At 40.7% G+C, this 18165-nt stretch overlaps 2 protein-coding genes across 2 annotated transcripts in view; both read right to left on the bottom strand.

The window, feature by feature from the left end:
• LOC311035982 (uncharacterized protein) overlaps window positions 1-17902 on the bottom strand; it is a gene marked incomplete at both ends in the record, with an annotated part of 89062 nt that extends 71160 nt beyond the window's left edge. The window contains one exon of the mRNA XM_084044510.1: window positions 17767-17902. Coding sequence (XP_083900636.1) covers window positions 17767-17902 — 136 coding nt within the window. The remainder of the gene's footprint in view (window positions 1-17766) is intronic.
• On the bottom strand, window positions 1778-4810 carry LOC311035578 (uncharacterized protein). Its single transcript, XM_084043854.1, has 4 exons — window positions 4803-4810; window positions 4574-4607; window positions 3607-3721; window positions 1778-2573 (listed from the first exon to the last, which is right to left on the bottom strand). The coding sequence occupies exons 2-4, from the start codon at window positions 4604-4606 to the stop codon at window positions 2401-2403; spliced, it is 321 nt and encodes a 106-aa protein (XP_083899980.1). The 5' UTR covers window position 4607; window positions 4803-4810; the 3' UTR covers window positions 1778-2400.
• Window positions 17903-18165: the final 263 nt, after the last annotated feature.

Raw genomic sequence — 18165 nt, 5'->3', positions numbered from 1 at the left:
CTCTCTCTCGGATTTTTTTGTGTGAGGGGTTGAAGTTCAGAAGGCGTGTCCTACGCTGAAAAGATGTAAGACACCTCTCCATTGGTCACTCGGAGTCTGAGTGACAGCGCCTCCCTTCCTTATGTAGTTTGTTGAATGCAGGGATGGAGGTGTGTTACGGCCAGCACTGTTTTTTGATTGATTGAAATATTAGCAGTTTGCCAAAAACAACAAACAAACATGAAAGTACAGTTTAATGCAAGGTCAGCTAAGAGGATTTAAACCCAAGAAAGCCTATGACTTGTTTCCATTAGGGTCCTTCCTACTGAATTCATAGAGACATTTATGACAGACAGTATATACACTACTATGCAAAACATCATAAAAACAAAACATAAATATATGTACAGTAAACAGTTTGAGTAAACAGATTTATGGAATACTTTATTAACAGTAGGATACAGAGGTACGATTTTTACAATGATGTTATAAGGATAACACACAAAGGCTTGTTTCCATTGTGGTCCTCTGGGACTGAGGTCAGAGCTCCATCCCAACTCTGGGCGCTACACTATTGAGCATTTTAGGCTATTAGCAATTCAGATGATTCCCTAATGCTAGGTTTCTGTTCTACTTACAGTTTGTGATCTGTATTTAAAATTGTTGTATTGTTGTTATTGTTATAGTAGGCCAGTGGTTCCCAAACTTGGGACCGGGACCCTCAGAGGCGGTCCCCAGATTAGCTTTATGGGCAACATAGTTTTCTCTCTCAACAGTAAACAAACCAACCTATACATACCAAGTGTATACAGGGTAACATATTTTTAAGTGACAATTTAATGACTTTTAAGACCTTCTTAAGGCATTGTGCGCAGTGCGCTTGTAGTTTGGCTATTTTCACTATTTATCTGTGGAACCGAGTAAAACTAAATGTAATTCCTACAATTTCAAGTGCTTGTCAGGGTGGGTGGTCCCCAGTTCAAGTATGATTATTTTGGGGGGTCCCCAGTTCAAATATGATTATTTTAGGGAGTCACAGCCTGAAACGTTTGGGAACCCTTGAAGTTATAAAATAAAGCTATACATTATTTCATGTTATATTCATTATTCTAATTAAGGCAAGGCTGAAGTGACTGGCCTACTGGCCAGGCCCATTCCAGATAGACTGCTTTGGAAACGTTTAGTCTGATTGTGCGCTTACTTTATGATCCATCATCCAAGGCCTGAGGGTTCGAATCCACTGCGGGTCACTTTTTTATGATAGGTTAGTTAGTGTCAGGTTAAGGTAAGGTATAGTTTTCTGTGAGGCTATTGAATTACGCTGGCAGCATCACAAGAGCAGAGGTGAGGGACCCACATACCCATCAAGAGACTACTGACTCACTCACTGAAACTCATACCCTAGGGAAACCTGGTGGTAGACTTGGGTTGGATTTCATTTGCCCCATTGAATTAAAAAGGTAATAGTACAGATTATTTGGGACTGTAGCTTTAAATGCTACATGCATATTTTCAACCTGCCAACAATACCTTAAATCCTAACAAATGCAGTTCTAACTTAGTATGCAGAAGCACTTTTTGTTTTTGCATTCTCAACCAGCATTTCAGTATACACAGACAAGGCCTAAATTGAGCAGAAATGTATTTATCCAACATTGACTTTCCTATAATTAGCATAAACTGCATTTGAAGGTCAAATTAACAGATAGCAATTCACCATGTATTCATACAACTACATTTTCAGTGAAAAATATTTTAAAGATGTATTTTTTTAAACAGTTACAATGTCAGTGTTACACTGCCAGTGCCCTTGAAAGGTGCAAACATTTCAAAAGTTAGGGAGGGTAAGTGATTTTCTTTCGTTAAATTAAGTGTTAAATAGCTCTAGCTCTAGATTCTGATCGTACTCATTGCTTTAGAGGGTTCAGTAACATGTCTCTCCGGCTCTCTAACAGAAAATGCATTCTCAGGTTGGGATGCCAATTTTATCCAATCAAGATAGAAACCTCAGTCAAGATACAGAAGTGAAATTGGAAGTGATGACACAAATAAATAAGCAGACACAATTGGACCTGGAACACTATAAAAATGAAGAGGGTGTTCTTTGCATTTCATTTCTACACCACAGCTGACATTTTTAAACAATGTACCCCCTCCTGCTGTGATGTCATCCAAATGTCATAGTATATGATGTCCTCACATCAGGACAGTGCAATTTAGGTTCATAATCGTCCAAGTTCACTTTTAAGTTTGTATCCTTAACACAAGTAAAAATTGACAATGGACTGGAGTAAAAAAGTGACAATGTACAGTTATTTACAAGTTACACTCTGTCAAAGCTTGCACCATTAATGTCAGAAAGCAAGTTGGTCTTAAAAGACTCGTAATCTTCAAGGTGGGCTGTTGGAAGTGTTACAAGCACTAACAATTGGATAAAAAACAGTGTGGCCTGTGGACTAGACAGTTGTGGTCAACTATTTTGATTTTCTTTCTCTCCGACACCAGCAAATGCCTGTGTCCCTGCCCAGTCAGCCATTGCATCACCATGGGCACAGAGGGTCTCTCTTCTTCAGCCGCATCTTCTGGTTGTACATCTTAGAAAGGACAAGAGATCAGAATCAACATCTGAAGTAACAAGTTTCAAAGCTTAAACAACTCATTCACAAGAATCACCAATAAAATACACAACGGACCAAATATGATTATGATCGGAAACTGTATTATTTGTCTGACAGTCCGATATCCAGATAATGAAATTGTGTTGTGCTACTGACAAGATACACTACGATCACTTGAGAACATTGCTTGCCCTGTACCCGGTTAGTTAGTGGCTCCACTTCTTTTTCCTTTATGAAAATAAACAAAATACTACGGAGCTTGCACAAAAACACATTTCACCCATTGTTTTACACCTGTAAACCTGTGATGTGACAATAAAGATCATTGTGACGAAGACTATTCTGATTCTAAAATTGGTTAAAATCTGGGCATATGATGTGCTGTATGAGTGTAGGACAGGGTTTCTCAAAGTGGGTGCCGTGACGCCCAGGTCCAAGTCCAGGGGTGCCGCAAAATACTTTGATAATGTTTGGAATGTATCAATATCACTTCAGTTTAACACTTAGAACCTCTACACTTAATAAAACGGAGTTGAGGTGCACCGTACTTGGTGCGTAATCTCTTCACCAAAATTAGCAATCTACAAGCTCACAACGCGTTGTGAGCTTGTAGATCTGCTATTTTTGGTGAATGTTCCCCTCAGAATAGGAATGCTAGGGTTCAAGTGGTTAAACGTCAAGTATAATGTTATTTGCAATGTGTCCTGTAATGGAAACAGATATTCTCTCAGTTTTCCTTGTGACAAACTGTAATTTAGGGGGGAGGATTTAAATAATACATACCATAATGTGACATAAATGTAAGGTGCTGTAAAGTAACAATGTAATTCAGGGGTGCCGTGGATGAAAAGTTTATTTACACGGGTGACCTGAGCCCAAGAAGTTTAGGAACCACTGGTGTAGGATCTCCTAAGGTATAGGAGATCCTACACCAGTGGTTCCCAAACTTCTTGGACTTAGCTTAGGACCTAAGCCAATATCAAAATGTCTTATGGAAGGTTTTACCTACCCTCAAGTAAAAGATATTGGAAGTTATCCAAGATCTTCGACTCCTCCACATGATTTGCCGAGCCTTGTGGAGACATTTCTGGGACCAGGTGTGACACAATGTAATGCACGTCCACCTAAGAAAACAAAAGAGTATTACAGCCCAACAGTTTGATCCAACAATGAAAATACCACTTGGCACTTGAGGAAATGTTAAGGCATTCAAAATAATACAAGACTAGAAAAAGCGCTCCTCGGAGCACAGGTCTCCACCAGGTAAGGTAGGTTATTGTGGGCCAGCAATGTTGGGAATGCGCCAATAAGGATGGAATATGAAAAATCGGATGGAGCCGTCTTGATCACTTGACTATAGAGATAATGTGTAACGATTTGCATGATGTTTACTGCAACACTCCATTGGCTATCTCTTGATGAGGTCGTAAACCTCAAGGCCTTCATGAAGCTGTTGCAGCATTGGTATGTGTTTAGTGCGCATGTGTAGGACAAGAGCCCTTACAAAAGGAAAAGAATAACAGACATCAAATTTTATGACAGCCATTTTAAAATGTACAATTACAATTTAGGCATTTAGCAGACACTCTTAAGAGTGATTCACAGTAAGTAAGGCAAACACAAGCAGGGGTTGACACTAACGGTTGCCCGACTGCCCGTGGCAAGTTAATAAAACGTTCAGGCAAATGTTGTTTGCCTTCAGGTTGCCCGATGGGCAAGTGCATTCCGTCTTTATTAAATAATATTGGCTATTTATGAAGAACAATGCTACTTTTTTACAATTGGCAGATGCACTCATTCAAAGAGACTGTCGCCACTCTGCAGTTATCGATTGGATTTAACATTGATTTGTTCTTATTGTTCAAGTCACACAAACGCAGGACAACACTGGAAAACAACTTAATATTTTGTCTCTGTTGTCCCGCAATGACCACAAGGTGACCAAATGTATGTGAATGTGAACAAATTATCCTTACCTGGGCCTCTGGCCTGCATGGTTGGTTCTGCATTCTGCCAGGGAGACAAGGAGAAGTTATTGTCATTGAGGCCATAATACATGGCTACAGGCTGTAGGAGCCTGAATGTGTACCGTGTTGTTTTCATATTTTTGATTAGGCTGCTTTGATTTAGATTAAGAAACACTTTTCTTGGGTACTATCATTTCGGTCAATTAGGACATTGGTGTGGTTTCCCCTTTTACTGTACCGTGTACAGTAGCACGTGTGGTGAGACAAAATAGAATGCTTAAGTCAGGGGTCTTCAACAGGGGGTCCGTCACCGTAACCTAGCATCCCTCCCTACTACTGAAGAGAACTTTAGCCAAAAATAGCAGATCTACAAGCTCACAGCGCCTCGCACTACAAGCTTGTAGATCTGCTATTTTTTGGAAAGATGTTTGGTGTAGAGGGGGAAAAAAGCAGACCAAGTACAGAGTGAAAGGTCTTTACTAAGTAGTTCAGCCCTCAAATACTTAGTATTTGAGGGCTGAAGTGGTTAAATGTCTGAAAATACACATTAACATGAATCCAACATGACAGTGTCTGTCAAACAAGTCTATGAAGCTATCTATGAAATATATGAACAAGTTTAATCTTCATTTTATACACTATGTATTGGGGCCCTGCTTCATCTCTCTCTGAGCTAGGGGGTCCTTGGCCTGAAAAGCGTTGAAGACCCCTGGCTTAAGTTTCATACTCATTTGGGTTCCCAGAACAACAATTATGTCAATATATAAACAGTTACGCAAACGTCAGAATGTACCTATTTGGATGCGTCGTAGTTGAGAGCCTAGCACACTAAGCTGCACTTTTCATTTACTCAATGATAATAGTTGCATCAAACAACGCTAAAATAATTGCAGCACATCACAATAAGAGCATGAACTAACGTTATGGATGATTGACCTGGTAACTGGAGTAGCTACATAATACACATGCAACGACATGCTGCAGGCTGGCAATAGGCGTTGGACGCGCGAGTCACGGAGTGACGGCCACTAGCAGCACAATTATGTATTTTAAATTACTATCTTATATAATTCAATTAAATAAAGTCGCCATAGGCCTAATATGTGAAAAGGTTAAAAGGAGGGAAGTTAAAATACTTACGCACTGACTATCTGCCAAAGTGTCGCACCACAAAAATCTGCCACAGCTGGAGAAATGTACTGGACAGGAGTAGAATGTTGTTGTTGGCCGGGGGAGGGGGGTGGTTAAGGAAGTTGTCAAGCTGTCACTCAGACTCCGAGTGACCAATGGAGAGGTGTCTTACATCTTTTCAGCGTAGGACACGCCTTCTGAACTTCAACCCCTCACACAAAAAAATCCGAGAGAGAGAAAAAAAAAATCGAGACCAAAGACTTAGGTTTTGAGAGAGAAGACGTTTTGCAATCAGAAAAAAAAAACTTTCATTGGCAAACAAGGAAAAGCACAACACATTTTATTACCCAAACATTTGACTAAGTATTTTGTTTTATGTAGTTTAAACAGTTTTTCCTTATTTTTTTAATCTTGAAGTTTTGCTCTCAATTATTTTTTCTTTTCTTTCCGATCTTATATTTTTTTGCTTGCAAATATTTTTTTTGATTGCGTTTTTAATTTGTTTTAATGAAAAAAATGTTTTTGTTCTGTTTATATAATTTCCTTTGCTTACTAATTATAATTTTTTGCTTGCTGTTTTATTTTGTTTTCATTCAAAACTATTCTTTGCTCTGTTTATATTTTTTCTCTCTCGAATGTTTTTCTTTTGTTTGGTTTATAAAGACACAAATGTAACTCCATAGACACTTACCCAGACAGGATGGATAGGACACTTACATATACAAGAGGGATAGCGACCTTCGCGACCTTCGAACCAACACAAGTCTTCTGGCGGAGAGTTGTGCTCCGAGGAGCACTTTTTCTAGTTCATTTTGTTCTCAGTCCCCCTGGCCAAGTGAGATATTAAGCTTCTGGGCTACAGGCAGGGCTATTTGTGTGTGAGTATGCATGCGTGCGTATATACAGTAGCCTACACATGTGTGTAAGACTCACCTTGTGGTTTTCTGGTTCTCTTTATGCAGAACATCAGCAGAGCCACCACTGTCACTGCAAACTTGACAGCTAAACTGACAAGCAAACCTAGAAGTGTGTATAATTAAAGGTAGGGTAAGTGATATTTTTGGGTATTTATTTATTTGTGTTAAAAAGGTTAAAGTACTATATTCTGATAGTAATCATTGCTACAGAGCGTTTGTTCGGTCACAGGGGTCTCTCCAGCTCTCCAACAGAATATAATACATTTTCAGGTAGGTGACAACATTTAAGCCAATCAGGAGAGAGTACTGAAAATGCATTTTCTGTTTAATAAAGAGCTAAAGAGACATGGGAGACTCCTTTTACTGAACAAACAGTCTATAGCAATGAGTACTATCAGAATGTAGAGCTATTTAACACTTATTTTAACAAAATAATAAAGCCCATGGCCCCATCAGGATGATCTAGTGGTAGCTGCCTTTGAGGCTTTTAATTATCTCAGCGGTGCATTGTCCATGAGAAGTTCTCAGTGAAGTGCACACTATGACATATACGTATACAGTATATATGATGATACTTTACACAATAGACTGAGGAACATTTTATATTTGACTCGTGAACATGACACAACAAATGAAAGAAATTCGAGTCAACACTAAGGCTAAGTAATGCTCTAAAAAACATATCAGTATCATCGTCTTCACATCATCAACAACCACCTGAGCACAGTTAGTGCAACACTAGACATTACTCTTTAAATAATACCCATCTCTCTCTCTAAAATATTTAAAACATGGATACAATAACATATAGGACCTGTCGTGGAATTTTAATTCGTAATCTTCGCTATGAACACTACATCATATTGTCTGGAGAGTTGATGTGGATGGTCTTCTGACTTTCTTCTGCTTGCCGTATCATTCTACTTAATCCAGTCAGTTCAGTAGCTTTAAGTATATTGTTGTCTTAATAATAATGCAAACTAGATTTATGTATAGCAGCTCTGAAAGCAAAGCAACAAAGTGCTTCTCAAACATAAAATGAATCAAACTGAAAAATAAAAAAATATAATAATTTAAAAATATATTATTTGACGATTGCTTTTGCATCCGCCTTTGCAGTTGAGTCTATATAGGAAGTGCCAGTTAATATGAATGAAAAAAATCCCCAAAAGGTATAGCACATCCAAAATGTCAAATCAATCGAGGACAAAGTACTCACATTTCCACTTAAAAACATTAAAAAAAAAGGCACACACCAAGAAACGAACGCTTATGCGTTTCGGCTATGAGCCTTCATCAGAGCATTCATATCACATAGATTCAACTCACTTTATACAAAAGGTCAGAATTCACCTACAGCTGAAATTTCAAGTCAATCACCAAGGTCTAATCACTTGTATGCAAGAACAATCGCTGATTACAGGCAATTACAGGCTATAATCGTCATTCCGAATGACGATAAAATGCTGCACTGTTTATTAGATGTGTTACTTTATGATATATGAATGATATATGATATATGCCTGTCACGGTCTGCCCCCCCACTGACCGTGTCTCCTCTTCGGCCACTCCCTCTTTCCATTCCTTCTCTCAGTCCTGGTTACACACCTGTCCCCACTCCCTCATCAGCCCAGCAGTGCCAGGCCCATTACAAGCCTGTGATCACTTCTCCAATCAACCTGCTCCCTATAAAACTGGACTCATTGCACACACTCATTGTCAGTACATATTTTGTTGTTCATGTGATCTGCTGTGGAGTTTTCTTGTTCCTCGTTTTTCTGCTCCTGAAGAGTTTGAAACTTTGGACTTCCTGATTACTGCTCGCAACTCCCTGCATGAGTTTTCTGGTTAGTTGTTTTGTGCTTCAGACAAGTTAGCATTTTCAGACTTGGTGTTTACTGCCTGCAACTCCCTGCCATGAGTTCTGGTTAGTTGTTTTGTGCTTCAGACAAGTTAGCATTTTCAGACTTGCTGTTTATTGCGTGCAACTACTGCTTTTGGTTGTAAGCTTAACTTATGCTTTAATAAATCTCTATTTCGAAACCATTCTGCTTGTGGCTCTGCATTTGGGTTCAGTCTTTCTGCAAACCGTGACAATGCCTTTCTGATATATGCCTGTAATTGCCTGTAATCAGCTCTGATGAAGGCTCATAGCCGAAACGCATAAGCGTTCGTTTATCGGCGTGTGCCAATACAAAAAGTGGAAATGTGAGTAGTCCTCCATTGATTTGAAATTTTAGATGTGCTACCTTTTTGGGATTTTTTAAATTCCTACTTTTGATGTGTATACTGGATTTTGGGTCTAGCACTCCACTGAGAAAACCCATTGTTGATGCGCAACCTCTTTTTCTTATTTAGTTCAAATGAATGGCCTGAAGTTTCGCTGTTTTACCCCTGCTGGTGTCAGAAGAAATAACTCTCAATGCAAGTGGGTGGTTTTTTGCCTTGGGCTTTAGACTTGATTTTATTACCTTAATAAACATTGTCATGCTATATGCTTCCAGTCGCTAGTTTAAAGTCTTCTTTCAATCACCATGATATGCGTTTTGGTAAATTATGGTGTTGATGATAAAGTAGGGTATGCTCTAGGAGGGGTGGGATGATTTGATTGACAAGCTACACAACCGATAGCATTCATTCCCCGCCCCTGCTCTTGATTGACAAGCTACCCAACCAATAGCATTAATTTCCGGTTGCATAGGATATGACGCAATATGACGCGATATAGAAAGATGGCGGATTTGAAATTGCTGAAAAATAGGCTTCATTTACGGTCTGTAAAGTCTATGGGTGTAACGCTGTCCCTTCTTTTTACAGTATATGTACTGCAAACAAATAATTTACATAAACAAATTACATACCAATCTCTAAAGATGAGGAGGAAGATGATTCATGAAGCATGGTTGTTGTGGATACGATGGAGATCATTGTAGAAACATGTTGAAGCGTAGACGTGGTCAGGATCTTCTTAGCAGTTGTAATGGGAGTGGTCATCATAGTTGTTGTAATGGGAGTGGTCATCATAGTTGTTGTGATGGGAGTGGTCATCATAGTTGTTGTAATGGGAGCTGGAGACATGTTTGAGAACAACAGAGGAATATGTTTTATCAAGTCAAGTGTTTATGTTTATGCATTTCTAATATTATTTTGACACATCAATAATGTAGTTTTTTCTAGATATAAAGAATAAAATACGGAACACAAGCAGTAGTGTAAACATGATGTACATTCCCCTCATTGAAGCACAGTACAGACTTACCATCTTTGACAGTCAGGTGCACTTGTATATATGCATCATATATGATGCCTTCTAATATTATTTTCTTTCTAATTCATCTTTTCAAGATGAAGAATAAAATACAGAACACAGGCAGTAGTTTAACTTACAGTGTACACACGATGTAGAGTTCATAATTGAAGCACAGTAGTTACCTGTACAGACTTACCATCTTTAACATTAAGGTGCACTTCTATATATGAATCCCACAACATGCCTTCCAATCCACATACGTATATTTTAGAATCTGTCTTCTTGAGTTCAGAGATGGATACATACAGGGATTTTCCAGCGTTTTGTAAAGTCATTCTTTCGTGTCTTTCAGTTTTTCTAGGTTTTGCCTTGGCAATGATGTCTTCATCTCTGCTGCATGGATCTTTACAGAGGTACTTTGTATAACTCTCCATGGAGCTCGGAGTCCAGAGATCTTCTGACCATGAGCATGTGAAGGTCACTTTACCCCCCACATGGCCGGTTTTGTGGACAGGTCTTGTCTCCACAATACTCAACACTACAGTACAAGAGGTAAAAAATTATTAATTCAGAATGATGTGAGGAGTGTATTTTTGCCAAAGGTTTCTAGATGTTCTACACAGACAGACAATGGATGAGACACAGAGATTGAGAGCATCATTCAAATGCTCAGAAACAGAGTTAACCACACAGGCAGACAGACAGATGAAAATAAGCAGAGGTTACTCACCAGAAAGAAAACAATAAATGTAGATATTTCTCATGATGACAATGAGCTGCAGATGACTTCTGGTCAGAGAGGGTGTGTGACTTCCTCAGGCTTTGATCAGAGGTTTTGATGTTTTTTATGATAATCAACGAGACATTTGCTCCACCCTCTTCCTCCGATCTCTACCGTGCACACACACACACACACACACACGCACACGCACACACGTTAGTTTCATTTATATTGTGACAATGATGGTCCTCCTCTCTGACTGATAGTAGCGTATGTATCTTTAGATCTATTAATTACTGGATCCTGCATTTAGAACACATTGAATCTTCAGATAACTCCAAAGTGCTACAGGCTGGTAACCTGTCCGAGTTTGTGCTGCAAAATGGAGCTTGTACCAACTGTTTGTCACTTCAAAACCACAATAACTGGTTGTGGTTTCGAAGTGTGCCTCTGTTGGAAATGACATTTCCTCATTGTTAAGATGCAACAACATTATCAAGCATATCACTGGTGTATAATAGAATTGTCAAACTTGTTAAATTTGAAAGCTGATATTGACCATATGACTTTTGTAGGTATACCACTGCACTGACCTTGGTGCATTATCCTAGATGTCTATTATACATTGAGTATAAAGAAAGAAAGAGTCACAGTCAGAAAACTCTGTTTGCTTTTGTTTAATTATTCATGCCACAAAACAATGTCAGCCATCTGGCCTTCTTCAGTGTGTACGAGTGTGTGGTTGGTGTTCCCTATTTAATGGACATTAATAGACATTAGGACACTACAATACTACACTACACATGTGGTGCTCTGGACAAAAGCACTTGCACTTCCTCTTTTGCCAAAAAACTGAGCTGGAAATATGTCGCACAGCAATTGGGCTGAATTAACAAGGAAAGACTCCTAACTCCGAACTTTTCTTTTAACCAAGAGTATAATGACGATGATAAAACATGTTTTAAACACACAGCGTTTATTAATAATAATAACAATAATCATAATTAATATTATTGTCATTATGATGATGATTATGTTGATTATTATTATTTCTCTGTGGTTTCTTTGTTGGTGACAATTTGAATTTCCCTTTTGTGAATTAAAAAAAATATACCTCATTACAACTACTGTATACAATACTTTTTTCAGTTATTATAGAGTTATGATTTATAACTGAACTCATTAGTTGTACTGTGTGTGTGTGTGTGTGTGTGTGTGTGTGTGTGTGTGTGTTCATTGCTATGTATATATTACTGTCTTGGCATGGCCGAGACTATGTTTTGCACCCTGTCCGTCCGTCCGTCCGTCCGTCAGTGTGTCCGTCCTTCTGTCTGTGAACAGCTAATTTCCCTCATCGTAGGCCCCATCGCAGCAAAACTGATTCAGATTTTTCATATTCCTGATTGGCTGACATTGGCTTCCAAAGTTTGCAGGAGTGCTCCGTTTTGAACAAAATGCCTCAAATCAATAAATTTTGCACGCACATTCCCACTAGGCGGAGGAAGAACCACTTAAACATTTTCAAATTAGCCTCATGGTGGCACTATAACAGACGATTTGTGTTTTTACCTATAACTGCACCGATCTGTGTAAAACTTTGTATGCGCACTCCCTTAGAGGCCAAGGAAAAACCAGGAGGCCGACTTAAGTAAAACACTTTTTTTTATATCACTCCTTCAGATTTTATCCAAATTTCAGATCTCTATTAGTCATGTGATCAAGACGGATCTGTTAGATTTTTCACATTCAATCTTGATTGGCTAAGATTGGCTAAAGTTTGCAGGAGTGACCCGTTTTGAACAAAATGCCGCAAATCATGAACGTAGTGTCCGATTGTGGTGAAACTTTTTACGCACATTCGCACTACATTGAGGAACAAATGCCAGCCTTTTAACATTTCCCTATTATAGCGCCACCAGGAGGCAGATTTTTGCAAAACATTTATTTTTTATATAACTCCTACAAATTTTGTCCAAACATCATGCAAATCGGTACACATTATCTCTATAGTCAAGTGATCAAGACGGTTTGGTCCGATTTTTCATATTCCATCCTGATTCCGAATTCCGAACATTGCTGGACCACAATAACCTATGTGACCTAGCGCAGACCTGTGCTCCGAGGAGCACTTTTTCTAGTATATGTTTGTATTTGCACGATTGTCTGTCCAATATGCTTGAGTGTTGAATGTTTAATTTAATTAAATATACCATATGTTGTACTTCTAAATGTCACTAAAATATTCAATCAATCAATGTTGGAATGGCTTTCTTCAGAGGGGTCTACTGTACAGTAGCATAGATGTCAGAGGTTGGGTTGATGGTCTCGTAGACAGGAGACATGGTGAGACAGGTCCCTGTTGATTGGTCTTCACCTCTTGTTGCTTCATTTGTATGAGTCTAGAAAATAGAGGGAAGAAGGAGTATGTCATAGACAACTATCACAACTGTTTACATTATGTTGGTAATGAAACTTTAGGCGTAACACCAGGCATAACTCTAAGATGTAAAGCACTGTGACTGTTTTCTGTTACCACCAGGGCTCTACTGGTAACAGTATGGTCTTCAACAGAATGGAGGATTCCCTACACAACACAACACAACACAACACAACACAACACAACACAACACCACACCAGAGAACAATGAAGAATCATAAGAAAACAATCATAACACTCACCTCTCCATCAACTTCAGTGGGATTCCTGGCACTGAGGACGACCACTGGAAAATATATGCAAAAAATGTTCTGTTCATCTGACTGATAATATAAATGTTATTTTGTTTATGTGAACCATAGGGGAATCCCCCTGGCTGAGGAGATATTAGGCTTCTAGGCTACAGGCAGGGCTTCGTGTGTGTGTGTGTGTGTGTGTGTGTGTGTGTGTGTGTGTGTGTGTGTGTGTGTGTGTGTGTGTGTGTACGTGCGTGCATGCGTGCGTGCATACGTGCGACTCACCATGTGGTTTTCTGGTTCTCTTTATGCAGAACATCAGCAGAGCCACCACTGTCACTGCTAACATGACTACACCAACAAGCAAACCTAGACATGTGTATAATTGCGTTACACCCTCTGGTGGGCAAATGTGCAACCAGCATGACATACTGTACATTCTATAAACAGACACACATCCTTCTTACATTAAGCTTTGAATCACTTTGTGACTCAAGTAATAGGAAGAATATAGACATCAGTGATATTGCAGTATAAAATGCCATCTTAAACAGATGTTTCACAGCCAGGCCATCAGGCTGCTGAACAGGTGTTGAGCCCTGCTGCACATCTGTACTTCTTCAACCATATATCTACTTGCTGAACTGTACACCATAATCTGTTTTCTTTCCACAGTTTCCTCTTTTGCACTGCAGTGCAACACTTGACATTACTCTTTAAACAAAACCCAACACTCTCTAAATGTTTGAAAATATGAATACAACACCGTACATGACCTGTGGTGGCATATGAAATATAATCTTCACTATGAACACTATCTCCACTACACGGTCCATCCCTTGTCGTGGGGTGGTGGCTTGAGTGCCTCAGTGACCCAGAGAGCTATGCCAGCGGGTGCATGGGCAGGGTCACCCATGCTGGACAGGTCAAAGGGTAGAGGTGAGACAAATTGGACCAACCTCACCCAGAGGTTAAATGGGTTTGCATAGGGCCAACAACCCTACCTGGAAAAAAAAGTAAGTTACAAAAGCATCTACGAAAATTCAAAACCAACTCGACCTGGGAAAGGAAGGGCTCCCACACAGGAGGCTCATGGCGCCGTGCAGTGAAAGCCGAAAGGAAGCTGTAAGGCCGACCCCCCTCCTAACCCCCAGGAAAACCACCAGAATTGCCACATGGAACATCAGGACGATGTACGAAGCGGGGAAGACAGTCCAGGTAGCACAGGAGATGAGGAACTACAACATCTCTCTCCTGGGCTTGTGTGAGACAAGGTGGCTACAAGCAGGGCAACTGAGACTGACATCTGGAGAGATGGTGCTCTACTCCGGTCATACAGAAGAAGGTGCCTCACACACGGAAGGGGTGGCCCTGATGCTGGCTCCGGGGGCACAGCGCTCTCTCATTGGTTGGGAACCAGTGAACTCAAGAATCATCACCGCCAAGTTCACCACTAAGAAGGACAACATCAAACTATCCATCATTCAGTGCTACGCGCCGACAAACGACACCGAAGACGAGAAGAAAGACGATTTCTATGAACAACTGCAGGCTGTACTGGACAGACAGACAGAAAAAGACATCACCATCCTCATGGGTGATTTCAACGCCAAGATAGGAGACAACAACACGGGCTACGAAGACATCATGGGCGTACATGGATTGGGGCAGATGAACGAAAATGGAGAAAGGTTTGCAGACCTGTGCTCCCTCAACCAACTGGTAATAGGAGGCAGCATCTTTCCCCACAAACGTATCCATAAGGCCACATGGAGATCGCCAGATCAAGTTACGGAAAATCAAATAGACCATATTTGCATCAACAGGAAGTTCAGGAGGTCATGGCAAGATGTGCGAGTCAAGAGAGGGGCAGACGTGGCATCAGACCATCACCTCGTGCTGACTGTCATAAAACTACGTCTGAAGAAGTACGCCACAACCACCAGCGCAAGGACCAGATATGACGTCGGACTTCTTAGGAACAAAGAAATACAGAGCAGATTCCAGATCAGCCTTTCCAACAGATACCAGCAACTACAGGAACAGGATGAAGACACAGATGCGGACATAGAGACTCAATGGCAGCACTCAAAAACGTTGTGGCTGGACACCTGCAAAGAAATATTGGGAAAAAAGAAGACAAAACACAAGGAATGGGTCTCAATGGAAACACTCCAGAAACTGAAGGAAAGGAAGGAGAGGAAAGAGAAACTGAACATAAGCAAAACAAGATCAGCAAAAGCAAGGGCACAGGAAGAATACACCCAAGCCAATAAAGAGGTGCATAATAGCATTAAGCAGGATAAAAGAGATCACATAGACAACCTAGCCAAACAAGCAGAAACAGCGGCAGGGCAAGGCAACTTGAAAGACCTCTATATGATCACTAGGAAGTTAGCAGGCAAGTTCCAACAGACAGACAAACCGGTAAAAGACAAACAGGGAAACCCACTCACAACAGAGGAGCAGCGGAGAAGATGGGCCGAACATTTCAAAGAACTACTGAACCAACCAGCCCCGACAGAACCAGCGGACATTACACCAGCGGAGAGAACACTTCCAATAAACTGTGAGAAACCCAGCAAAGCGGAGATCAGAAAAGCTATCATCTCAACAAAGGATGGAAAATCTGCAGGGCCAGATGAAATACCAGCAGAAGCCATCAAGGCCGACTTGAAGACTGCGGTGGACATGCTTCATAGCCTCTTCACCAAGATCTGGGAGGAAGAAAAGATTCCAGAAGAATGGAAAGATGGAATCCTTATCAAACTACCAAAAAAAGGGAGATCTCACCAACTGCAACAACTACAGAGGAATAATGCTTCTATCAGTACCGGGAAAAGTTCTCAACAGAATTATACTGGACAGAATGAGTGCAGCAGTTGATCCCATGCTTCGAGACCAGCAGGCAGGCTTCCGGAGCAACAGATCTTGTACGGACCAGATCGGGAGGCATGCGTTAATCCGACAGACCTTTTCTCCGACTATGTGGCATCCGCGTGCGGTTAGGGTTAGGGTGCGGGTTTGGTTCGGGTTTACTGTTTAATGTCGGAGCACTGCGCTGTCGGAGGAATGCGCTGTCGGACTAACGTATTGCACCCGACCAGATCGCCACCCTGCGCATCATCATCGAGCAATCCATCGAATGTAACTCCCCATTATATATAAATTCATAGACTATGAAAAAGCCTTTGACAGCGTGGATAGAGAGACTCTGTGGAAACTGTTGAGGCATTACGGTAACCCAGAGAAAATCATCACGCTGATTCAAAACACCTATCAAGGAACGTCATGCAAAGTTTTACATGCAGGCCAACTGTCAGAGAGTTTTGAGGTCAAGACTGGTGTGCGTCAGGGATGCCTTTTATCACCCTTCCTCTTCCTCCTAGTCATAAAATGGATTATGAAGACCACCACAAAAGGAACGAAGAACGGCATACAGTGGACACAACTGGATGACCTCGACTTTGCTGATGACCTGGCTCTCCTGTCACACAACTACAACCAGATGCAGGACAAGACAACTAAGCTGGCAAATACATCCCTTAAGACCGGGTTGAGAATAAACAGGAAGAAAACCAACCTAATGATGATCAACACCTCTACCAACAACACAGTCACAGTAGGCGAGGAATCCATACAGGAAGTCAACTCATTCACTTACCTAGGCAGCATCTTAGATAGGCAGGGCGGCACAGACAGCGACGTCACAGCCAGAGTAGGCAAAGCCAGAGCAGCCTTCATCATTCTGAAGAACATCTGGTCCTCCAAGGACATTGCCATGACAACCAAAGTGCGGCTCTTCAACTCAAATGTAAAATCCGTCCTTCTCTACGGTTCAGAGACGTGGAGAATGACGAAAAGAACATTGCAGAAGATACAGACTTTTATAAACAGCTGAAACGCATCTTTGGGATCAGGTGGCCAAACAAAATTAAGAATGAGGAACTATGGCTGAGAGGAAGACAGGAACCAGTAGAGAAGCAGATCCTGAGACGAAAGTGGGGGTGGATAGGCCACACCTTGAGGAAACCGACAACCAGCACTACACGCCAGGCCCTGACTTGGAATCCCCAGGAGAAGCGGATGAGAGGGCGGCCTAAGAACACCTGGAGGCGGGACACTGAGGCGGAGCTCAAGAGACAAGGAACCAGCTGGGGGGAGGCAGAAAGGACAGCCCAAAGCCGTGTTGGATGGAGAAGAGTCGTAGATGGCCTATGCTCCACTGGGAGCGATGGGCCTAAGTAAGTAAGTATCAGTCTACTTAATCCAGTTAATTCAGTAGCTCTGGTATTGACTGGACTATTGACTGGTTTTCTTTATGATGATGATGATGATCATAATAATACTAATAATAATAATTATTATTATTATTCTTTTTATAAAAATAATCTACTTTATGTACTGTATAGCAGCTACGAAAGCAAAGCAACAAAGTACTTAGCAAACAGTAAATGAATCTGTATTTCTATTGCAGGACATAAAATATTTGAGTAAACAGACTACATACCAGTCCCTACAGAAAAGGAAGAGGATTTATGAAGCATGGTTGTTGTGGATACGACAGATATCATTGTAGAAGCATCAGGATGGTGAAGCGTAGACGTGGTTATGGTCATCTCAGTAGTTGTAATGGGAGTGGTCATCTTAGCTGTTGTATTGGAAGCTGGAATCATGTTTGAGAACAACAGAGGGATATATTTGATCAAGTCAATTCATGTCTATGCATTTCCAATAGTTTGACACATCAATAATAAAGTATGAAGAATAACACATGGGACACATGCAGTAGTTTAACTTACAGTGTAAACATGATGTACAGTTAATCATTGCAGCACATAAGTTACAGACTTACCATCTTTAACTTTTATTTATGATTCACCAAGGATGCCAATTCTATCCATCCCAT

This window comes from Gymnoscopelus microlampas, assembly GCF_963454915.1.
Source record: "Gymnoscopelus microlampas genome assembly, chromosome: 20".
NCBI classification, from domain to species: Eukaryota; Metazoa; Chordata; class Actinopteri; order Myctophiformes; family Myctophidae; genus Gymnoscopelus; species Gymnoscopelus microlampas.
The sequence above is the reverse complement of the archived record's forward strand: the minus strand, read 5'-3'. Positions and strand labels throughout refer to the sequence as shown.